The sequence below is a fragment of the Carcharhinus amblyrhynchos genome, chromosome 4, assembly GCF_965287045.1.
Source record: "Carcharhinus amblyrhynchos chromosome 4, sCarAmb.v2.hapA, whole genome shotgun sequence".
NCBI classification, from domain to species: domain Eukaryota; kingdom Metazoa; phylum Chordata; class Chondrichthyes; order Carcharhiniformes; family Carcharhinidae; genus Carcharhinus; species Carcharhinus amblyrhynchos.
In genome coordinates, this window is record NC_137327.1 from 87528968 (window position 1) to 87554376 (window position 25409).

The 25409-nt window shown below is 41.7% G+C and overlaps 1 protein-coding gene across 1 annotated transcript; it reads left to right on the top strand.

Moving 5' to 3' along the window:
- Positions 1 to 369: 369 nt before the first annotated feature.
- On the top strand, positions 370 to 25241 carry yipf6 (Yip1 domain family, member 6). Its single transcript, XM_080188211.1, has 7 exons — positions 370 to 458; positions 3350 to 3478; positions 6071 to 6149; positions 12596 to 12638; positions 13684 to 13809; positions 16555 to 16727; positions 23498 to 25241. The coding sequence occupies exons 1-7, from the start codon at positions 390 to 392 to the stop codon at positions 23614 to 23616; spliced, it is 738 nt and encodes a 245-aa protein (XP_080044337.1). The 5' UTR covers positions 370 to 389; the 3' UTR covers positions 23617 to 25241.
- Positions 25242 to 25409: the final 168 nt, after the last annotated feature.

Genomic DNA, 25409 nt, shown 5'->3' on the forward strand with positions numbered 1-25409 from the left:
GGAGGGGCACTGGGGAATGTGAGGGGGTTTGAGGATTTTTGGGTAGGGGGTTTAGGGAATGTGGGGGAGGGGTTGGGGAATATGGCGGTTCAAGGATTGTTGAGTAGTTTGGGGAGGGAGGTTAGGGATCGTGGAGGAGGGGAATCTTGGTTCGGGGTTGGGGGATGTTAAGGGTTTTGGGATTGGTAGGTGGGTTAGTGAGTAGGGATAAGGGTGATGGGGTTAGGAAGGGGTGTTCATGACTCCGAACCAAAGCCAGGGTAAACTGGGGATGTTAAAGTAAACAATGGAGCATCCCAGTTACTGATTGGCTGAGAGGAAACCACGCCCCATTCGGTGGCGTCACGGTGTGCGCCAGAAAGAAGCGGTTTGTCGCGGGCGGATGACGTATGATGTTTGTCTCCACGTCAGCGGGCCTGAAAATGGCGGAGGTGGAGAGTGAATCTAAACAGCCGCTGGTGAGTGAGAGAGATGGATATCAGCCTTGACAGGAAGAGCAGCAGCATTGAAACGGGCCTGGGGACTGATGGAGTGGTGGTGAAACTCCAGAGTCTCTGCGCCCTGTTGCTGGAGTTCAGCTTTACTATCCCTATAGCAGCCTCATGTCCGAAGCTTGTCATCGACACAACTCGATCTCTCCACTTTTTCCAACTGGAGTCACTGGATAGTGAGCTGGGACCCTGGCTGACTTCTATTAACTCCACGCAACCAATTGCTGCAGTAACTGCCTCACTTGGCTTTCAAGAGTGTTAGATTGCGAAAAGTGTCTTTGTTAACTCCAAGCCGAGAATGGGATTAAAACCACAGCTGCTGCCACAAAATGAGTCTAAGGTTAAAAGGGTTAAATTATGAGGCAGAATTGCATGGACTAGGACCTATGAAAGTCCATCAACTTAAAATACTAACTTTGTTTCTCCCCAGATATTCCTAATCTGTTTTTATTTGATCATATGATGTGAGCATTGATGGCTAGGGCAGCAGTTTTACCCATCCCTAAGCACACTAGAAAAGGTGTTGGTGAGCTGTTATCTTGAGCTGTTGGTTCATGTGGTGTTGTGTTATTAAGAAGTGAATTCCAAGATTTTGATCCAGCATTGGTGAAGGAACAGTGACATAGTTCCAAGTCAGGCTGATGCATAGCCTGGTGGGGAACAAGATTAGCGATGTTATGTATCTGCTGCCCTTCGACTTCTGGTGGTAGAGATCACTGCTGCCTGGGTCATAGTTTTTCCAGGATTTTCTGTTTGATTTGCATAAACCAGGTTTATATTCCCTTGGGTAGAGAATATTAAAGGATAGTCTAATTGATTAATTTGATTGCATTAGAGATTGACAGAAACTTTTCTCTGTTGATAGAGTTCAGATAAGCAGAAAAATTTTCATTGAGTCCCTACAGTGCAGACAGAGCCATTCAGCCCATCGAGTCTGCACCAACTGCAATCCCACCCAGGCTCTACCCCAATATCCCTACATATTTACCCACTAATCTCTCTAACCAATGTGTCTCATGACCCTAAGGGGCAATTTTTAGCATAGCCAATCAACCTAACCTGCACATCTTTGGACTGTGGGAGGAAACCGGAGCACCTGGAGGAAACCCACACAGACATGAGGAGAATGTGCAAATTCCACACAGACACTGACCCAAGCTGGGAATCGAACCCACGGCCCTGGATCTGTGAAGCAGCAGTGCTAACCACTGCTACTGTGACACTAGGTTGAGCTAGGTTGTTATCAGGAAGCACTCCCAACAAAATATAGTGTCAAACTGGTCCTATAAAAAAACTGCTAAGGTGAGTTCAATTGAAAATTTCAAAACTAAGATTGATTTTGTTTTAAGGTAAGTGTTATGGAATCAAGGCAGGTAGATAAAATTAAGATGCAGACCAACCATTGTAATGGTAGATCAGTTCTTTGAACTGATCTACTCTTTTCTACTCCCTGTTAAAACATATTGCAGTGCTTCTATTGTAATCTGAGCTGAGATGAACATAAACCCAGCTCGACTGGATCTTTTTTCCCTCAGGTGCTCTTTGATTTTAAAAAGGCATTTACCCTCTCCCTGTGCTCTTCTATCTTTAAAGAGCCAAGCCAGTATTTGCATTTTAATCTTGGCAAAACATAATAAAATTGGATATTATGGATGCAGCTCACTTTGAATGCACTTCAGAAATTAATTGATATGTGCCAATTCCTTTCCTTCATTTGCCCTTTCTTCCTCTAATCAATTGACTATCAATATGTGACAGATGTTGACTGGATGTGCCCACTATTATGTGCTGCGGATTGTGAGAAACTGAATTTGTATTTACATTCCCAGGACCAAAGATGTTTCTGTACTAAAGAACGTAGAAAATGGTTTTAATAAAAAAAATCCACTGTTGTCCTGATAACTTAAAAGATAAGGTTTGCGTGAATTATTAACACCAGCAAGTTCCAGCTTTGTTAACTGAGATCAGCTGAAGGAGAGGTTTTGATAGTACAATTGTTCCCTGACCAGGACAATTTTATGGATGCAGCTCGCTTGAATGGCACTTCAGAAGTTAATTGATATGTGCCAATGTGCTTGTGCTGCTGTATTATCATTTCTAAATGACATGGGTTTATCCCAGTCCTGATGCATTTGCAACTCAGCAATTGTAGTGTTATTGGAGTGGAGGGTGAGTGTGATAATATGTAAGTCTGTTTGTGCACTGTATTTGGAAGTGATTATGGAGGGGAGATCATTTAATATTCCTTGAACTCCTTTTTTTTATGGAAGCACTTCAGTCAGATCTTGGACTTAACTAAATGTAGCCTTAAATCATGATCTTTTCCAGCTCCCTCAGCTCAGCACCTTCTTCGCTTGAAGAACTGGAACTGCAGATGCAAAGCTATCTGCTGCATTTTATGTTATTGCATACTTGCCTCTGTCATGTTGTTTTTCAAACCTTACTGTGTGAGGAAATTTTTTGTGCCCTGTTCTTTCAACTTCTGAAACAAATGTTATTTATCCAAAATGAAATAAAATACTCATTACAGATTTAATTCTTAAATTTAATCAGCTAGTCAAAAAATAGTAAAAAGTGCAAAATGATGTAGAATGCTGAAGCCTCAACTTGTGCATGTGGTAAGTTCAGATCAAGGGTAGTAAAAACTGAGTTGTCTTTTTCTTGGAATGGTAACTTAGAAAGGTGTAATTGGAGAATGGGGAGCAGGTAACCATATCGCTCTTAAGATGTCATGGGGATTGTTTGGGATGGTGGTGAAGGAGGGAAACGGGGGGCAGAAAGGATTGGAATGGCAGAAAAACGAGGATGAAAATAGATGATGTACAGATGGACTGACACTGTAGTTTTTGACACTGTAGTTTTCAGACTTGGCTGATGTGTCGATATCAAATGATGTCCCTGTGGAAGGACAAATCACAGTTCCAGTCGGTTCCCAGTCACAGGAGGATGACTATTCCACGCTGGATGAACCAGTCAAGGATACAATTGTAAGTATTGTTGAACATCCCCAATTTATGATTTTCTGAGGATACTGTTTTGTCAAGTGTCCTTGAGTACCTCGTGCACCAGTAATGAGTTAGCTGTAACAGTGGAAAACATGAAAACTTATCCAACATCTGAACATACATTTTTCCAGCATGGTTACTGAGAAGCAGTCAGATGCAGCCTGTTTTTGCCTTATTGGGACAGATTGGAGAAAAATACAAGGCCAGTTCTAGAATTGCTATCATCACCTGATATCAGATAATTCCGCATGGACCAATAATTAAAACTGGGATGTTGTAGACCTGCATTGATGATTTTTAATTTTGTTAGCTAAGTAATTGAAGGGAAGTTTTCTGAACACATTGTATCAACAGTGAGCTCTCACCTTGTCTGTCTCTGAAGATCTGCCCTTGCTAGTTTATAATTGGTCCTTACCCAGTAAATGCAAAGTTGTAGGTTATTTGTGGTTTTTCCAGTTCAAAACTGCATACCTCCTCACTGCAGCATAATCTGAAGTCATAGAATCCCTACACTAAAGAAAGAGGCCATTTGGTCCATTTAAGTCTGCACCAACAACAGTGCCACCCAGGCCCTTTCCTGTAACCCCATGTATTTACCCTGCTTATTCCCCTGATGATACTAAGTGGCAATTTAGCATGGCCAATCCACCTAACCTGAACCCCTTTGGACTGTGGCAGGAAACTAGAGCACCTGAAGGAAACCCATGCAGACGTGGGGAGTAGTTGCAAACTCCTAACAGACAATCACCTGAGGAATTAAGTGTGGGTCCCTGGCACTGCGAGGCAGCAGGGCTAACTGAGTCAGCATGTATTGTCTGTAGGCAATTACAGATTCTGTCCTACCATGCAGGAGAAACTCGTATGTCCAACATATGGGTGGGGTGGGGGGTGGGGCAGGGCAGAATCCCAGTTTCCATTTCATTTCTGGAACCTTTCACAGTTTTTTTTTCTAGTGATAGATATAAAGTATTATGTTTTTGGAAGATAGTGGAAATGTTTTTTTGTTTTCCCCCTCAATGCCCCAGAATTGTAATTGGCTCAAATAATGAGGGTTGTTATTTTGACAAGTGTAACATGCAGGACAGTGTACATATTTATGCTTGTTTAATGTTGCTAATGCTTTAATAAGCAGAATTTTCCTTTATCATAGATCTCCATTATACTTTTTTTTCTTTATCTTTTATGGGATGTGGGCAGGGCCAGCATTTATTGTCCTTGGACTGAGTGGTATTTCAGAGGACAGTTAATAGTTAACCACAGTGCATGAGTCTGGAGTCACATGTAGTCCAGACCAGGTACAGAGAGAGAGAACAGTGCAGCTCAGTACAGGCCCTTCAGCCCTCAGTGTTGTGCCGAGCTTTGTCCAAAACTGAGATCAAGCTATCCCGCTCCCTATCGTTCTGGTGTGCCCCATGTGCCTATCCAGTAACTGCTTGAAAGTTCCTAAGATGTCTAACTCCACTATCACAGCAGGCAGTCCATTCCACACCCCAACCACTCTGAGTAAAGAATGATCTAGGTGTGTTTGTATAACATTGAATGATAATTATCATGGTTACTACTACTGAGACTGTCTTTATATTCCTAGATTTATTAATTGAATTCAAATTCCACTAGGTGCCATAGTGGAATTTGAATCCAAGCGTATTATTAGCTTGGGCCTCTGGATTACTAGCCCAGCGATATGACCATTTGCCACCATCTCTCCATAAATCTCCTTATAATGGCATAGTTTTGGAATGAAAGAAGCGTCAATTCACAAACTATTGACATCTGTCACAGCAAAAAGAGATTATTAGACAATTTTCATACGAAGTGGGATGAAGTTCTGCTTCCTGCGCAGAAGCAGTCAGGTAATTTCTCTAGAGTATTAGAAACATTGGATTGATTTACCAGCTGACAATCAACTGAAGTGTTCAGATGTAACAACAAGAACAATTATTGGTCTCAAACTGGTGTAATATTTATTATTTCAATGAAGTATATAGTTCATAGCATTGATATTTTATTAATCTGTGAACAGAAGTTAGGTTGTTTTATCGGACCAGATATGAGCTGGGAAGTTGTGTTGGAGACACTTAACTGATAAGACTGAAATAGTATGTCTTCCATTTTGTGGTTCTTACCTGCCTTTCTTATGAAGGAGGTGCCTGTGTATGTGGGATTGATTTGACTCTGTTTTCCATACAATCATGATTCATTTCAAAAGAACTTTGTTGGCTGTAAAGCACTATGATGTACTTTGTGGTCATGGGAGGCATTAAGTCTTAAGAAAATCTCTTGCACAAAACGTTGAACAGTCTCATTATAAATCCAGCTGTTCACAATTATTGCCTGCAGTGCATAAAGTGCATTGCAGGCCATTCAGCTTTTCAGCCAGATTTCTGCCCATCTTTCCCATTCATTGTGTAATTCCAACACATCATATCTGATAAATTTTCACACTTTGATCCATTTATATTTTAAGTATTCCTTTCCCAATGCTAACAATATCTGATCCAAGTGTATTGATGTGATTCCAAAAATTCCTTGATAACTAAGTGTTCCTTTCTTCATTTGCTTTCTGTTTATCAGATGCGAGATCTGAAGGCTGTTGGGAAGAAATTTGTTCATGTTATGTACCCTAAAAAGAGCAGCAGCCTCCTTAGAGACTGTGAGTACAATTGAATATAATTTCAACAACATATTGGGTAGAAACAAAAATTAAGGAAGGGACCTATTCTGGTACCTCTCAGGGTAAATGTAATGCCCAGTCACACAGATGTGGTTTGATTCCTCATTTGAGATATTTAAGATGACCTCAGCAAGATAGTGGTAGGAAATTATAGTGCATCTTGGTGACCTTGGGCTAGTGGGGAGGGGATGTGAGGGCGGAATCAATATGGTTTCCTCTAATCGTTTTCCAGTGACCCATGCTGGAAAATGCCTGAATGGATTTCAGTTAAGGACAAGATTGTGCAAGATACCAGAAAACGATCAGTGCTAACAAAATTATTGTTTTTTTGGGATGGCTTGAACTTGATGAAAACTGTCATGAAGGTAGCTATGTGGTACAGCCTGTTGTTGATGGAGATAAAATACATATCTATCATTGTAAAATCTCTTGGAATCCATTTCCAGTTGAGTTATGTTGGAGAAGAATAATGCTTTGTGACAGTGGGATACTTTTCTGTATTTGGTATGTGGGAGGGAATGAGGAACGAGTTTGGGGAAAAATGGTGAAAATGAAGGTATGCAGGTTGTTCTTGCACCTTTTTAACAGCTGCCTCTGAAGCAGCATTTCTAGAGGCCTGGGTGCAATAGTCATGCATACTCATAGAACTATAGAATTGAAAATGTTGCAGGAAAGGCATGTGCCGGTAAAGAGGAAGGATGGGAAAGGCAGGATTAGAGAGCCGTGGATTACAGGGGGTATAGAAGACTTGGTCAGGAAGAAGAGGGAGGCATATGTTAGGTCGAAACAACTGGGAACGGAGAGTGCGCTGGAGGAATATAGAGAGAGTAGGAGGGAGCTAAAAAGGGGAGTTAGAAGGGCGAAAAGGGGGCATGAAATGGCCTTGGCTGATAGGATTAAGGAAAATCCAAAAGCATTTTACTCTTATATTAGGAGCAAGAGAGTGGTTAGAGGGAAAATTGGTCCTCTTAGGGACAAGGGAGGGGAGCTATGTATCGAGACTGAGGGAATGGGTGAGATCCTGAATGAATACTTTGCGTTGGTATTCACGAAGGAGAGGGGATTGGTGTCGTGTAGTGTCTTGGAGGGAGCTGTAGATCAGTGGAAGGAAATATCCATTACGAGGGAGGAAGTGCTAAGGTTTTTAGGTAGCATAAAAACGGATAAAGCTCCGGGGCCTGATGGTATTTATCCCAGGCTGCTTAGGGAGGTGAAAGATGAAATTGCTGGGCCTCTGATGCAAATCTTTGTCTCTTCTTTGGACACAGGTGAGGTCCCAGAAGACTGGAGGGTAGCTAATGTGGTACCGCTGTTTAAAAAGGGTAGTAGGGATAACCCTGGTAATTATAGACCAGTGAGTTTGACATCGGTGGTAGGAAAATTATTGGAAAAAATTCTTAGGGATAGGATGTATGAGCATTTGGAGCGTTGCGATCTGATTAGGGATACGCAACATGGCTTTGTTCGGGGGAGGTCTTGCCTTACGAATCTCGTGGAATTCTTCGAGGAGGTGACAAAAACGGTTGACGATGGGCGAGCCGTTGATGTCATCTATATGGATTTCAGTAAGGCGTTTGACAAAGTCCCTCACGGTAGGCTGGTAGAAAAGGTTAAGGCACATGGGATACAAGGACAGGTAGCTAGGTGGATCGAAAACTGGCTGGGAAATAGGAGACAGAGAGTAGCTGTTGAGGGGACCTTTTCTGGCTGGAGGCCAGTCACCAGTGGTGTGCCGCAGGGCTCAGTACTGGGACCTCTCCTCTTTGTAGTATATATAAACGACTTGGAAGAGGGTGTACGTGGTGTGATCAGCAAATTTGCGGATGACACCAAGTTGGTAGGATTGGCAGATACTGAGGAGGACTGTCAGGTGACACAGCAGGATATAGATAGGTTGGTATATTGGGCAGATAGGTGGCAGATGGAATTTAATCCTGACAAATGCGAGGTGATGCATTTTGGAAGGAATAATGCAGGGAGGAGTTATGTGATAAAAAGTAGACCGATTAAGAGTATAGAGATACAGAGGGACCTGGGAGTGCAGGTGCACAACTCTCTGAAGGTGTCGACCCAGGTCAAGACGGTTGTGAAGAAAGCTTATGGAATGCTAGCCTTTATAGGAAGGGGTATAGAGTATAAGAGCTGCCATCTAATGCTTCAGTTGTACAGAACGTTGGTTAGACCGCATTTGGAGTACTGCGTCCAGTTCTGGTCACCTTACTACCGGAAGGACGTGGAGACCCTGGAGAGGGTGCAGAGGAGGTTTACCAGGATGTTGCCTGGCATGGAAGGACTGAGTTACGAGGAAAGGTTGGAGAAACTGGGGCTCTTCTCCTTAGAAAGACGGAGATTAAGGGGTGATATGATAGAGGTATATCAAATACCGAAGGGAATAGATAGAGTAAACAGTGGTAGGCTTTTCCCTAGACTGGGGACAATTACGAGAGGTCACGATCTAAGGGTGAGAGGGGAGAAGTATAATATGGACGTGAGAGGAAGGTTTTTCATGCGGAGGGTCGTGGGGGTATGGAACGCGCTACCGAGTAGGGTGGTGGAGGCAGGCACATTGGACTTGTTTAAGGTTTACTTAGACAGACACATGAGCGAAGCAAGGATGGAGGGTTATAGTAGAGGGTATTAAATAGGGTCAGAGCCTCGGGACGACACCGGAAATGTAGTTTTATATGTTAACGTATTGTCTTTTTATTCCACAGGGTCGGTCCACCTTGTTGTCAAACGAGGGGCATGCACACGGTGGGTCGTGCGTGGGCTGCTCTTGGAGGTTCCGGGAGTGGCCTAGTACTTCGTGTCGTTGTGTGTGCTTAATCCTGGACCAGCAGATGGGCACCGCAACAGCTCAGTGACTATCACTGCGAGCTGTGCAGATACATGGATTTGGGCCTGTGTCTGTGGGAGTTTGCGCATTCTCCCTGTGGTTGCGTGGGTTTCCTCCGGGCGCTCCGGTTTCCTCCCACACCCCAAAGATGTGCTCTTAGGCTGATTGGTGTACCAAATTGACACTATTCTCCCCTGAATCTGGCTACATTAGGGGTTCCACTCACATACTGAGCTATTTACCATTTATATAGATGATCTGGAGGAGGGAACCGAGTGTATGGTGTCGAAATTTGCTGATGACACTAAGATTGGTGGAACGGCAAATTGTGCGGAGGGTGTGGAGAGTCTGCAGAAGGATCCACATTGGCTGAGCGAATGGGCCAGGAACTGGCAAATGGAATTTAATGTTGGCAAGTGCGAGGTGGTCCACTTTGGTAGGAATAATGGTAGGAAGGATTATTACTTACGTGGCGAAAAACTGCAGCAGGCGACGGTGCAGAGGGACCTCGGGGTCTCTTGTGCACGAGTCGCAAAAACCCAGCTTGCAGGTGCAGCAGGTGGTCAGGAAGGTGAATGGGATGCTGGCCTTCATAGCGAGGGGGATTGAATATAAAAGTAGGGAGGTCTTGCTGCAGCTGTATAGGGCATTGGTGAGGCTGCAGCTGGAGTACTGTGTGCAGTTTTGGGCGCCGTACTTACGCAAGGATATTTTGGCCTTGGAGGGAGTGCAGAGGAGGTTTACTAGGCTGATGCCAGAGTTGAGGGGATTGAGCTATGAGGAGAGGCTGAATAAACCAGGCTTGTACTCTTTAGAGTTTAGAAGAATGAGGGGAGATCTCATTGAGACTTATAAGATGATGAATGGGATGGATAGGATAGAGGTGGAGAGACTCTTCCCGCTCAGAAAGGATAGCAGGACTAGGGGGCACAGCCTCAAGATAAAGTGGGGGGGGGGGGGGTGGTTTAGAACGGAGTTGAGGAGGAACTTCTTCACTCAAAGGGTGGTGAATCTCTGGAATTCTCTGCCCGTTGAAGTGGTGGAGGCTGCCTCGCTAAATATTTTTAAGACGCGGGTTGATGGGTTTTTGATAAGGGGGGGATTAAGGGTTATGGGGAGAGGGTGGGAATGTGGAACTGAGCAGCGACAGATCAGCCATGATCTTACTGAATGGCGGGGCAGGCTCGAAGGGCTAGATGGCCTACTCCTGCTCCTATTTCTTATGTTCTTATGTATACACATAGGGCAGGGTAGGTGTGGGAAGATGCGGCGGCGCGGGCTCGTTGGGCTGAAGGGCCTGTTTCCCGTGCTGGGATGTTCTTTGTTCTTTGTTGATACAGCATAGAAGGGGGCATTTGGCCTATCTTGTCCATGCTGACCCAGAGACACCTAGGAGCTCTTTCTGACCCAATCTTTTTGCACCTGGGCTGTAGCCCTGTGGATCTCTGCCTCCATCACCAACTCAGGCAGCAAATTCCAATCATCCACCACCTGTGTAAAAAGAGTTTTCCTCATGTTCCCTCTATTCCTTCTGCCACTTAGCTTGAATCTGTGATCCCTGCTTTTTGAACTCTGTGCCAAGGGAAACCAGTTTCTCCTGTCTATTCTTTCCCTACCTCTCACAGTTTTGTACACCTCAATCATTTCACCTGTCAGCCTTCCCTGTTCCAAGGAAAACAACCCTAACCACCAATCTCTCATAGCTACAATTCTCCAGTCCTGGCAACATTCTAGTAAATCTTCTCTGCACACTCTCCAGAGCAATGATACCCTTCCAGTGTGTAATGAGGTGACCAGAACTGCACACAGTTCTTCAGTTGTGGCCTCACCAGTGTCTTATATAGTTTCATCATTTTAGCCCCATTGTTACATTCGATACCTCTGCCAATGAAGAAGAGCGTTCCATGTACCTTTGTTACAACTTTATCTACCTGTACTACTATCCTAAAAAAAGAAAAAAGCTGTGAGGCCAACATCACTTAAAGGTAGTTTGTGCTTCCTAAAGGGGAGGTGGATTGTGGCTGCATCAGGCCCTAGATGTGGCTGGGCTAGAGTGTCTGAACAGGAAAAACAATCAATGATATGACAGGATAGACAAGGTTCTCCAATTCAGCACCAGGAATTCTAATGAAAGAAGTAGAAACCTGTTCACTTGCATGCCAAGATTACTTCATTTACCCCTCTCAGTATATTTCCATTTATTTTGTATTGCCTTTTACTTTTTGACCTCCCAAAATGCACTACCTCACACTCATCAGAGTTGAACGTCACCTGCCACTTCTCCACCAACCTATCTATATCATTCTGGAGCTGGCAGCTATCCTCTACACTGCCGACTGCACAGCCAGTGTGGATCATAAGCACCAGTAAGGACAATTAGTTTGGTCCTTTGTTTTGCATACTATGCAATTCCACCATTGGCCATGTACATGCTGTGACAGTAATATATGTAAAGATGTGTGAAAACTTCAAATAAAAACACAAAATGCTAGAAATTCTCAGCAGGTCAGGCAGCATCTATGGAGAGAAAAACAGTTTAAATGTTTCAGGTAGTAACCTTTCATCAACCTGAAACTTAACTCTTTATCTAAGGTGGCATGGTGGCACAGTGGTTAGCACTACTGCCTCAGTGCCAGGGATCTGGGTTCAATTCTGGCCTCAAGTGACTGTTTGTGGAGTTTACACATTCTCCCTGTGTCTGTGTGGCTTTCCTCTAGGTGCTCCGGTTTCCTCTCACCGTCTAAAGGTGTGCAGGTTAGGTTGATTGGTCATGGTAAATTGACTCTTAGTGGCAGGGGGATTCACATGTTAAGCACATAGAGTTACAGGGATAGGGCTGGGTGAAATTGTTGTTGATGCAGGTTCGATGGGCCAAATCATAAAATCCCTACAGTGCAAAAGGAGGCTGTTCAGCCCATCAAGCCTGCACCGTCAACAATTCACCCAGGCCCTATCCCCGTAACCCCACATATTTACATTGCCAATTCCCCTGACATTAAGGGGCAAGTTAGCATTGCCAGTCAACCTAGCCTGCACATCTTTGAACAGTGGGGGGGGAGACTGGAGCCCCCAGAGGAAACCCATGCAAACATGGAGAGAACGTACAGACTCCACACAGGCATTCACCTGAGGTCAGAATTGAACTCAGAACTATGAGGCAGCGATGCTAACCACTGCGTAGCTGTGTAGATGGCCTCCTGTACAAGTAGGGATTCTATTCTATGAATCTCTCCACAGATATTGTCTGAGTTGCTTTTTCCAGCATTTTCTGTTTATATTTGATTTTCAATATCAGCAGTATTCTGATTTCTGATGTGTGAAGACTTAATTAAATGCACGTAAATATGATCAAGCTTTGTTGGAAAATACTAAGCTGGTGTTTGGGGCTATCGAACTCTTTTGCTGAGTTTAGTCTCTCATCGTAGTCCAGGCATGGAATCTGCAACTTTGCAGTTTGCAAAACCCATAACAAATCTGGTGACATTCAAATATCTGAGCTGATTTATCAGGTAACTTGTTAATTATTGCAGAAACTGTGTCCAATTTTGTACATGAATATGTGACTAATCCTTTTGTTTGTTCATTACAGGGGATCTGTGGGGCCCTCTAGTACTCTGTGTCTTATTAGCAATGTAAGTAATAACCTGGTGCAAGGCTTTAGATTATTTATTTCAGTCTGCTACTGAGGGACAAGAGGTTTTCATTTAAATCATTGGTTATGTGTTAATCTTTCAGATAACTTTAAATAAAAATCATGATAGATAGATGCACCTTTGAAAAAATGTGAATAATATATTTTTAAAATCTCCCTGTGTCACTCAGTTGTTTCTTCTCCCTTTTAGTGAAGTACAGATTTGGGAACTGTTAGACCACTGGTACCTCACTTGGATGATCATTCTTCATGTGTGATCCTTGATATTAACTAATGGGAGGGGCTATTTCACTGTGGGTGCATCATGATCCAAATCAAATCTATGCTTGCTCAAGGCTTTTTCGTGTGCACGTTCTAGCAAGAAAAGTTGTTCTCAGGAACAAAGCTTCACTTGATAGTTTTAACTTTCCTAGCCATAGGGGAGCAGTGACTAATATAAATTGTTCTTGCTAAGTTCAAGTAACTCAATATAGCTTGAGGATAGAATTGATGAGTATCAGTGCTGTATCACATAACATGGTGCATTAGCTTCAGAAGCATTAGAGAGTGCAACAGAAAACACTTTCAAAATGTTCCTCCCCAGGCCTTCCATTACATAGATGCTAACAAAGAGCTGGCTGCCTTTGAAACCCCCATCTGTGCATATGCTCACTGTCTTGAAGATCTGCATCATCTGTGGTCTCGCTTTCGCTCAGTGCCTTCTGGAAATGTTTCTGTCTTACCGTGATGTGCTATCATGTATGCTATATATATCTCCAGTCTGTGCACCCTTTTCAAATAGATGATTCCCCTCCTTGTTCTGATTTCCAGTGCTGCTGAGCTAATTCAACTCAAATACCAAATTTTGTCAGTCATTATTGACCAGATGCTTACTTGCAATGCCTCTGAAACATTGGGGCAGCAAGCTGCTTATGATGGCCTCCTACTTTCAATAGCTTTTAGATGCAGCCATAGTTTGTTTAAAAAATGTTTTGTTGCTGTAAATGATTTGAAGGGTGCATTGAGGCTTGTTCTCTTTCACGCAGGATGTTGCAGGGGAGTTCTGTTGACAATAAACATGAAGGAGGCCCAGAGTTTGCTGAGGTGTTTGTCATCGTGTGGTTTGGCGCAGTCATCATTACATTGAACTCCAAACTGCTTGGTGGCACGATGTGAGTTTTCTTTCCAGGTTTCTCTCATCCTCTCCCGAGGTGCTGCATCTTGCTAAGGTACTGTTCCTTAGTCACCAGCAGCTGTCCAGTACCTCAAACCACAGTGTTGTTCTGTGTAATTCTCAAGATTGTCTTTTTTTTTTCCCCTTATCTAGCCAAAAGTCATTGTGGTTGGAACAGTACCGTTAGTTGTTAGCTTCAACTAATTCAGTGCGGATTAAGGATTTAGTTATTGTTTTCCTTACTTTAAAAGGCATCATAGTATATTAGTGCAACAATGGTTAGTTGGACGTATATTTTTTGTATGCTGTTTTTAATTACTTCAGTTCTGATGCCTTGTTTTAACAGGACGATGTTCATATATTTCCTGACATGGCTGTGCAGTGTGGGTTAGAGTGCTGCTAGCAGTGATGTGTGATCAAGATTGTTTTCACTCCAACACGACTATGTTCTTGTGCAATCCTGTTGCTATGGATTGTACTTATCCAAAGGAAGGGTACAATATTGAAAGTTGTTGTCTTTGTGCATTTTGGTAATACAGTTTCTACTGTATTTGTGCAGGTCAGAATGTATTTGCCTTGGCTGCAGTTATATGGTCCAGCACATTTGTTTTGTGCTGCCACAGTGGCACTGCTGCCTCACAGCGCAGGGGTCCAAGTTCGATTCCCGACTTGGGTCACTGTCTCTGTTGAGTTCGCACATTCTCCCCATGTCTGCGTAGGTTTCCTCCAGGCACTCCGATTTCCACAGTCAAAAGATGTGCTGGTTAGGTGCATTGACCCGAATAGACGCCAAGTTTGGCAACTAAGGGATTTTCACAGTAACTTCATTGCAGTGTTAATGTAAGCCGACTTGTGACAGATAAATAAATTAACTTTAAAAAACATCTTTAAACAAATACGTGAGACAGTCCTAGCCTCAAGAAAAGTTTTCTATCTACTCTAGCCATATAATCACAAAGTTTTATCCAAAATTCTGTTAACATCTTGATCCTAATACTCCAGTGTCACCCTTGCTAATCTCTCATCCTTTACCGTCTATAAATTACAATTTATCCAAAAGTCATATCTTGACAATCTCATCTGCATTCAATCTGTTGCCTAACGTGCTGAATTTTAAACCTTGTTTTTAAATCCCTTCATTCTGTTGTTCCTGCAACCCTCTCAAGCCTTGTATTCCAGTTCACAACTTTTCTCCCTTGATTTTGAGATGGCCCTCACCCCCATTCCTTTATCATTCTCTGCTTGAATTGAGTAATCGAGCAGGATGGGTTAGGGGCTCCTAGTAGAAGGAGCAGAAAAGAGGTACGTTGTCTTTATTAAAAGAAAAATAACTGTTCCGTGGTATCACCATAAAACTTGTGCTAAGCGTATGTGCACATTTGTGTTGAATTACTGTGATGTTGAGTATGAGCTGAGCCCTGTGGTCACACTGTTGCCAATGAATTAGTAGAATTTAGGCTTAATTCTGTCCTGTGTATCTGAATTCATAGTTTAGGCTGCGTAAGTTGCTTGTCATGATTTTGTAATGGGTTAGAGAGAGTGCCACATTGCTTGATGTGTCATAATTTAGATGAGACGTGTTTTTAATTGCATTGTGGTTGTCCCTTATTGCCCTCGAGAGGGCAGTTAAGAGTCTACTACATTGATGTGAATCTGGAGTCACATGTAGGCTAGATTAGGATAGCAGATTTCATTCCCCAAAGGGAGTAGCAAACCAAATGATGGCATAGTTACTGATTTTTTTTTAAAATTGCCGCCATGCTAGGATTTGAACTCTTCTCCTGAGCATTAGCGTAGGCATACCAGTCCAGTGACATTGCCACGATACCACATCTCCCCTACTAAATCAAGGTTCTGGTTGTTGGCTTAGATGGGCATAAAATATCAGTGGTACTGCTGTAAGGAGTGATGGGATTTTAGTGTCCTGTGAAATTATTCCACCCTCAAGAAGTATGGCTGAAAATAAATTACTTGGTCACTTAATTTGTTTACTAATTGTGGGGCATGCTGTCTGTAGATTGGTTGAGGTCTTTGCTTAGATCATGAGCGGCTGCACTTTAAAAGTAATCCATATCAATGCAACTTTTTTCATTTGTGCCAACTGTTAATGTCTTAATTATATTACTATCCCTTGTGTTCTTGGAACCAGTGGGATATGTTGTGTGCAGTGCCACGATGTGGCTGAAAGTAGATACTGCAGCATGCCCTTTCCATACATCCTGTAGTGTGCCAGAGCCTTCAGCTGTACTCTCTGGATCTATATCTCCACCTTTAAAATACTGGCAAAAACTGTCAGTCGCTTCTCACAATATCCCTTATAGCTGAAAGAAGAAAATCTTGCATACCTGTCACTATAGGGTTTAGGTGTTTTCTATATTAAATACTATATACTACTTTGTTGAATCTCAACTTCTGAATTTGGGCATTTGTGTTGTTTGACCTGGCTGATGCCAGATACCTTGTAGAGAGCGGGGAATTAAACATGGGACCTGCCTGTTGTACGTGGCTCAACATTTTGGAAAATGGGTTTAACTGATGGTGAATATCTCACTGTCCCATTGAGATTATTTTTTGGATTTATATTGAGTGGCAGGATGAAAAACTGAATTATATTGATCGTGATCAGGCATATTCTTCTGGTTTAATCTAGAGGGAGAAGATATTGAGGAAGATGGCAAAGCAGGTACAGAAAAGATTGAGAGTGACTGTACTGATTTCTCTTTGTATTTATTTTGCTTTCTAGCTCCTTCTTTCAAAGCCTCTGTGTGCTGGGTTATTGCATATTGCCACTCACTGTAGCTATGATCGTCTGCTCACTCATCCGGCTGGCTCCACACACCACATCAGAAATCCCGATGGCAGTAGTTATAATTCGCTTTATTATTGTGCTGGCTGCATTTGGCTGGTCAACATTTGGTAAGTAATAACTGCTTTCTTTAAATAATTGATTAAACAGTGATTAAAACTGTGCAGTAAATTAGCAGGTATAGTCAGCTGGAGCCACTCCTGTTGAGGGTGGTCAATGGGTTAGAGATGATGAAATTGTATTTGAATTAATTTTTTTCAAACCCTTTTTCCAGGTATCTTAGCTCAATTATCTTCCCTTGGAAAAGAGGTGGTGAAGAAAAAATCATTCTGGATTAAAATTTTTGCATTAGAACCAATTTTTTTTTATTGACTTGTGTAGCGCACAGCATTTTGAACAAATGTTGGAAATTAAAACCACTGAATAAATTCTTAGTGTCATTCATGTTCCAGTTTAGTGAACTGAGAAGTGAAACAACAATTTTGAAATTCCACGGATGGATTTGCAAGCTCTTCTAGAAAAGATTAGTTTGAAAATTTGGAAAGCAAACACCATTGGCATTATTTGAAGTAAAAATGTAATTTGAGATGTAAAATATACTAAAATTGCAAACAAAATAAGATTAAAATTTGAGGCAAGTTAAAATTGTGGTTATTTCTAGTTCTAAGATTGTGCTACAATGTAGGCTAGGCCATCCAATGGAGTGTTGGTGGGTTAGAACTAGCTGGACTTCCCTGAATCCTGTGTTTTATGGCAGCCTGCAAAGAATCATATTAGCAGTATCCTGGCAACTGGCTTGGAACCTTGCTGCTTCTGATCTTGATGTGCATAATCTGGAATTAATAGTGAGGAATAAAATAAATACAGCTGTTACTTGTTGTCATCACCATGGAGCTTGTGTTATTTTAATGTTCAGTTTTGCTATGTCTTATACTTGTCATGGACATAATTTTTGTATCGCTTCGTTCCCTCTAGAGGGGAGTGATTTCAGTCCACAAAAGAAGTCAGATTACCCTCGGGCAGCCCTCGTTTGCAGTCTTCTGAAAATTAGTTCTGAAGTTCAGAATATACTGGAGCATGACTCATTTCTGCTGCAAGGAAAAAGGAAATTAATCTTGTTTTTTTTTTACTTTGCTTCCCTGCAAAGCAAAATAGTGCGTCAACATTCATGCCACACATTCGGACACCATTGCAGCAACCTGATAACGCTACAGCTTGTCTGTCAGTTGCATCCCTTTTTTCTTAAAATCTCCAGTTATGTGTTATCTAGTGAACGTTCGTTATGCCGATATGGGAATTTTAACATCCATATGAACGTACGAATTAGTATGAGTAAATCGTTCAGTCCCCACAAGCCTGCTCTGCCATTCAGTAAGAGCATGGCTGACCTGATTGTGGCCTTAATTTCACCAACTCCTGATAACCTTTGTTTCCCTTGTTAATCAAGAATCTATCGATATCTGCCCAGTAAACATTCATTGACTTGGCTTCATGCTGTCTGGGGAAGAGAATTCCAAAGCCTCATGACTCTTGGAGAAATTATTTGTCCTCACCTAGCTCTAGTCCCTTCCACAAGGGAAAACATCCTTTCAGTATCCACCCTGTCAAATTCCCTCAGGATCCTGATGTTTCAATAAAGCCATCTCTCCAACTTCTAAAATACAATGGATCCTCAATGAAGAGGAAGGATCCAATCTTTCCTCTTAAGATAACCTCACCATCCAAGGTATCAGTCAAGTGATCCTTCTGTGAACTACTTCTAAAGCGTTTATATCTCCTTAAATAATGAGATCAACTTGTTCATGGTATTCTGGGTGTGGTCTCTTCGACACCAAGTTCACCTTCGCCAGTTCTGTCCTTGTGCCCTCATAATACCCCTTATTTAAATTTAAAATTCTAGTCTTGAGTTCACTCCTCTCTTTCTCAAATAATGTGAAATTTAATCATATTGTGATCGCTGTAACCTAGGGACAACTTTGAGGTTATTAATCAATCCTACTTCATTGCGCCTTATGAGATCTGATATTGCCTGCTATCTGGTTGATGCTGATCCTGAAAATACCATGAACTCGTCATCCAGAGTACCTTTGCCAATCTGATTTGTCCAATCTATATTTTGAATAAAATCTCCCAAGATGATTGCTTATATCTTTCTCACAAACCCCCATTATCTCTTCCTGTATACTCCATCCTACACATTAACTTTTGGGGGCCGATAAACAACTCCAATAAGTGACTTCTTGCCTTTGTCATTTGTTTCAGAGCAAATTGATTCTACATCTTGATCTCCAAAACTAAGGTCATCTCTCTCTGTACCAACCTCATCCTTTACTAACAGAGTTACCCCTCCATCTTTTTACGGCTTCCTGTTTTCTAAATTTCATGAATCCCTGAATACTCAGGTCCCAGTCTTTGCCTTATCTCTGTAATGGCTATCTATCATATATATTTATTTCTCTTTATGCGGTCAGTCATCTGTTTTGTTATGGATGTTATGTGCATTCAGATTTGGAGCCTTTAGTTCTGTTATTTTACATTTTCATATCCTTTAGCCTTATCTGCTGGTGCAATATTATGTCTATGCTCTATTCTTTCCTGCCCTGATGCTCTGATCATCATTTCCCTTATTCCTGTCTTGTTCTTTTGCTTGTCTTCTCTCTTTAATTTATCACATCTTCCCAAACTTGATCTCTTGCCCCTGCAATTTAACTTAAAATCCTCTCTACTGTTCTAGTTATGACTTAGCAGAACACACATCAGTATGGTTCATGTGAAGACTGTCCTATTGATGCAGCTCCCTCTTTTCCCCAGTAGTGGTGCTAGTGCCTCATGAATCAAAACCTAATACTCAAACCAATCTTTGATCCATGCATTCTCTAATCTAATTTACCCTATGTCAATTTGCCCATGGCTCAGGTAGTAATCCAGAGATTATTATCTTGGATGTTCTGCTTTTTAATTTAGCCCTTAGCTGCTCATACTCCCTCAGCAGAATCTCTCTCCTTGTTCTGTCAGCCTTTGGTACTTACATGGACCTTGACAATGGGATCTTTCCCATCCCACTGCAAGCTTCCCTTCAGCCTAGTGCAGATGTCCCAAACCTTGGCTGCAGAGAACTGTGCGTATCCCCTGATTACACTGTCCCCAACTATCACTACATTATTTTTAACTCTCCCTAGCTTGATTGGTCTCCTGTACTATGGCACCGTGAACAGTTTGCTCATCTGCCTTGCAGCCACCACTTACATGCATATCGCCTATTGGAAAATTGCAAAGGCTGCTTCTCTTCCACTCTTCATCTTCTGGATCCCCGTACCTACCTCATGTATTCACACCACCTGTCCCTAACCACTGATCAGATCAGAAGACCCTGCCCTGAGGAGGTGTGACTGCCTTCTGGAAGTAGATGTCCAGGTAAATTGTATGAGTTTGAGGATAACCGAGTGAAATATTCAGCAACCAAGTACTTACTCGTGTTTTCCTGTGATGTCACACTTGATTGTTTTTACTCCATCCTTAAAGTTACAAAAACCAAACTCAAAATCTAATTAGAGGTGCCCATAAGAGAGACAAGCAAGTTCCAAGCTGACAAGATGAGGCATTTCACCCCATCTTGGGCTTTATCTTAGCCAAAAGGATGTCACACTTTGATTTACCTCAGGAATTCTAGACTGGATGGATAGCTGTTCTAGGCTGTGATTACTACCTCTGGACCCTCTTTTCACCAGCTGTCGGTTGTTGCTGACTGCCTCTTTTCATCTGCTCTTCTCGGTGGTGGATGCTGCCTCTGGGTCCCCTTTTCACCCACTCTCCTAGGTGGTGCTCTTCAGTTATACCTGTCCACAGGTATTGATTCTCAAGGCATTTAGCAATTGGTAGGAACTAGCTCAATGCTGGTGCCTGGGGAGAATTGGGTTTCACAGGCCTGGATTTGGTTTCTAAATCAGTGTATGCAAGTACGGCTGATTGTTTTGTTGTGATGTCTGTAAAGTTCTTAACCTTTTCATGGCTGCTTCAACAACCTATGAGTGATGATTTAGCTTTCTAATATTTCTAATGTGATGGTGTAGGTGCATTGCTTTTAAACCCATGTGAGTTGTTTGGGTTCTCTTAATGGGCTTGGAAATTAAGTTGCTGGGTTTTGGTGGCTTTTACATTTTGAACCTGACTGTGGTTTAGTGGATAATTTCAAAATGATGAACTTGTAGCTTGGTTGCTCTATTCCATCCAACTCCTCAACTCTCCCTTATAGGAGTAAATAGATACAAATTTGTTTTGGTCTAAGAGGTTTTGGGTTAATTCATAGGCATCAGCAATGATAATTGCATTTCTGATTTTGGAAATCTTTTCTTCCTGTGTGAATTTTAAACTGTATAAGGGACAGTTTTTGAACTACTTCAGCAGTACTCTTACCCATTTGAGTTGTGGTCAATTTTTAGGGCTTTATCCTATCAGGCAAATGCTAGTTGTTTCATTCTCTCATTTAGGCTAATCCACTGACACTAGGATCAATTTAGCATGGCCAATCAACCTAATCCACACACCTTTGGATTGTGGGAAGTAAACGGAGTATCCAGAGGAAACCCAGGCAGACACAGGAAAAACATGCAAACCCCACACACAGTGACCCAAGTCCCGAATTGAACCCATGTCCCTGGTGCTGAGGCAGCAGTGCTAACCACTGTGCCAATGTGCCATTCATTCTTTGTCTTTTATGTTCAGTTTTAAAATATAAAAAAAAGTTTGAAATTCAGAATATACTGGTGTGTGAAATACTATAGTAATACAGTGAAGGAGAAAAGTGATTTGCTTAGAATGTATTTTTCCCAATTTTCTTGATTTGATGCACTTCATAGTGCTGTATAGGGTATATTGTTTAGTGCCATCATATGGCTGAAGAAGGTGTTGCCACGTTTTCTTGATTAGCTATGAAACCAATTGCCATGTTTCAGTTTCTAATCCAAGTTGCTGTGAATTTATATTCACTTGTTAGGTTTCAGTCTGTCAACTTGTACACCTTCCCACCCCTCAGGATATATTCTGCTTGCTGAACATAAGATCAAAGAACTTTTAGGCATAGGTTTGGTGAGCCAACACTTGGAAGACCCAAGTCGCATACAGTAATTCTGTACTTTAATCAACTAAAGCTAACTTAAACTAATTAAAGTATAAAAATAGTTCCAAAGTACAATGGTGTCCTGAGATTAATGTGTATTACCCACTCTCCAACCTTTTACACACTCCATCATATTACATTTTCTTATACTTTCCCTCTAGTATTCAGTTTGATGGGAATGACCTCATTTCATTCCTTTGATACTTATCTGATCATTGCCAAACCAGATTGTGTGGACCCGCCATGTTGATATAGATTACCAAGTCCGTTGCAGTAACTGACCAAGTTTCTAGGCTTCAAGCTTCCATTGCCATATGCCATTTTGGAACCACGTTGAACCAAAATTATGTGGAGTTACTACCTCACTGAAACTATCTCCTTGAATGTTGCTTAAAAAAAGGACATTTTTCTGTCATCTTTTCATCTTGCATTCATTAGGACAATCATGAGAAAATCAACATCAGGGGAAACAATGTTTTTACACTGTGAAGAGTCCTGATTGGTTGCCAAGTGGACTCTGGTAGAGGTATTGCCATGGCGATTGTGCCAGTTGCTGGTGACTGACAGTTAACTGTCAAACATAATTTGAAATTTAAACCAGGTAGCTTGACTTTGGTCAAGACATTATCCTAGCTGTCAAAGGTAGAACTGTAAGAATCCCAACATGTGTATTGACCAGTGAAGGTAGGCTTGTAGCAGATCATGTTAGCAAACCCCTGGCAGACTGTTCAACTAATACAACAAGGAAAGGGAGTTTGTTTGATTGCTCCATTACAAATGAGAATTTGCGTGAAGGATGGAGCCTGTTAAGAGATTATTTCATGTGGCTGATAATTTAAGTGTAACAAATGTATCATGCACGTATTGGAAAGATGGAAGGGGAAGGAGATGGAGTGTCATTCCATGAAGGACGTGTTTCTCATGGAACCCAACAAAGATATTTGCTAGAGCTGGCCCTAGAGGGGATCCCATGGCAACATGATCTATTTAGACATACATGGTGCCATTAAAGCTGAATACAACTGTGCGAATTGCCCAGTTCTTAAGCACAATGAATATTGAAAATCTCCACTATTCAGGACCATAGCAGTTATTCCTGAATCTGATGAATATTTTGAAAAGCAAGCAAAAAAATTTAAATCAGCTTGGAATTTCCACGGTGAATAATGACACTGCCCGATGTGATACCGTAATACCAAAATCCATCTCCATTCTGTTCTAAGTTAGCTGGGATGGTTGTACATGTACAAAAATTTGCATCTGTGACTCCTACGAATCACTAATTACTTTGACTGCTATAAGGTTTATGCACACACGTAGCATAGTGACGGGATCAGACTCTGCAGTGGTGTCCTTCATGGTCCAGAGGCCTGCTCACACTGTCTAGGCTTACATGTGCAGTGTCAACTTAGTAAGGTATGGGAGGATCACTGTGTTTGTACTGCAGGAGTTCCACCACTCATTGGAGGACGAGTAATGGGGAAAATCAGAGAGAAAGTTAAAAGATAAAGAAATAAGGAATTCCATCCCAAAAATGGATTAAAGGAAGAAAAACATTGCAAGGCTACAGAAATATTAGCTGCAAAATTAGAAATGAGTGACTTCACCTCTTGGCAGAGACAGATTCAGACACATACCAGTGACCAGCTTTAGAGCTAGAGGTCTGGGAGCAGATGTATGGATTGTGGGTCAATGATTGCACAGAATTTGAGAAAATCTTTTTCTGTAAGATATACATTATTACTTCTTCTTTTTCTCTCTTAGCCTCAACAGCTTTTTTGGCTGACAGCCAACCACCAAATCGCAAGGCCCTTGCTGTTTACCCGATATTCCTTTTCTACTTTGTGATCAGTTGGATGATCATCTCCAACGCATCTGCATGAGGGGCATTTAATTTGAAAGCGAGGACGATAAAACAAATGATTGAAAATCGTTTTCATGTGGTTTTTTGGAGACTGTTCGCTCAGAGGCATCCCATCATACGGCAAAGGAGAAGACCAAGAAGCATTGCTATTTAGTTTGTATATTACTGGATGTACAGTGATTCTTACAATTACAGACAAGGTTTATAATTGAGGTTTTGCAGACTTTGGGGGAAATATTAATTGAAACTGTGAGTTGCATTTGTAACATAGCAACAGACTTGAGCAAAATTATTTTATTTCATATGTGTCTTAGATTATTTTCTCAGCTGTGATCAAAATCTTACTGTATTTGATTCAAAATTTTGAATATATTGTGTCAATTGAAGGGTGTATTTAGAAAGGGTGGACTCAATTTTCCGTAACAGCTCATTTTGAAGTGTCCCATAGAAAGGTGCTACTCAGTGTGTAATACTAAGTCATAGATCAGTAAATTCCAAATTTCCACCCTGTTCTGTGCTGAGTTAGCTAGAACAGTAATTGACATTTCTTTGACATTAACTGCAATGGACTAGGTAAGTAGAAAATTAGTCAGGATTTTCGGTTTTTATCACCATTCGGGGACCTCTGTGATCCATTGTGCTCTGTAAATGTCAGATGAGGACAGATTAAGCTTTACTGGCTGGTTAGCCTTCTGATTTTTCACTGCCTGGGCATATGCTTGAATGGTGATATGAATGGACTCTACAAAGACTTGATACCTTCCAGAGATGAATAAATTGGGCAAAAAGAGTTTTGTTGGCATGTGGGAGAGGTCAGAACCTGGATTGAAATAGTATTGAGGATGCATTTGCCCTGGGCACTGAGGCAGGTTAGGTACCGATATTGGAATGGAGGTGTCAATCAATGCTAATAGAAAAGAAATCTGGAAATTGAATGTTCTTGCCTTTTGTGTGGTGTTTAGAAGCACACTTTATTTGACAAGCAATTTGCCTGTCTATCCTATTCACATGCCTTTGAGAATTTGTAAAGGCTCTTGCTCAATGAGAGTTGGTTACCCTAGTATGTCAGTCAAGAGTATATTTCAAATTTGTGATAACCTACTGCCTTTCCTTCAAATGATCATTTGAGACCTCCAATGTTATATTGCTGGAGCCACCCAGGCTCTACTGGTCCAATTCCTCGGTTGGAAAATCTTCTCTATCTGGTTGCTGTTAGGGTCCTATGTGAAATGAGTTTCAGGAGATCTGGTGCAGTTTTTTGGCCATGAAGCTAAAACACAAAACTGATTATATGTGAAGTTGGCAGCCTCTATCTCAGAGGGCTCTGGAAATGTATAAAAAAAGTCACACTAATAGCTCTTCTGCATTGTTGGAGCAGAGTAAATCTAGGAGATGCTAACACTTGAAATGCAAATATTTCACTTCTTGTATTCAGATACTTGCAGATTCTATGCTCAGCATATATCTATGCTATTGCTTATTGACCTAGTACATAGGCACTTATGTTTCAAAACATATATTATGTTTTGTGTACACTTTTGTTAACTGCCAGTTGTTTCTATGCATTTTCAACACCGTGATGTGGATGTGCCGGCGTTGGACTGGGGTACACACAGTAAAAAGTCTGACAACACCAGGTTTAAGTCCAACCGATTTATTTGATAGTACACTCACTAGCTTTCGGGTTAGCCCCTTCGTCAGGTGAATGGAGAGTTCTGGCCTCAGACAGAGCATATAAAGCACAGACAGTTTACAGATTACTGATTTGGAATGTGAATCTTTACACCTAAGACTTGAACAGCAGGTTAGGTG

What these genes read in the sequence shown, in the direction of transcription:
- yipf6 (XM_080188211.1), top strand. Translation starts at nt 390, where the DNA reads ATGATGTTTGTCTCCACGTCAGCGGGCCTGAAAATGGCGGAGGTGGAG. An exon ending in GTGAATCTAAACAGCCGCTG is followed by an intron (nt 459 to 3,349) that starts GTGAGTGAGAGA and finishes TTGACACTGTAG; the next exon opens with TTTTCAGACTTGGCTGATGT. An exon ending in AAACTGCTTGGTGGCACGAT is followed by an intron (nt 13,810 to 16,554) that starts GTGAGTTTTCTT and finishes TTTGCTTTCTAG; the next exon opens with CTCCTTCTTTCAAAGCCTCT.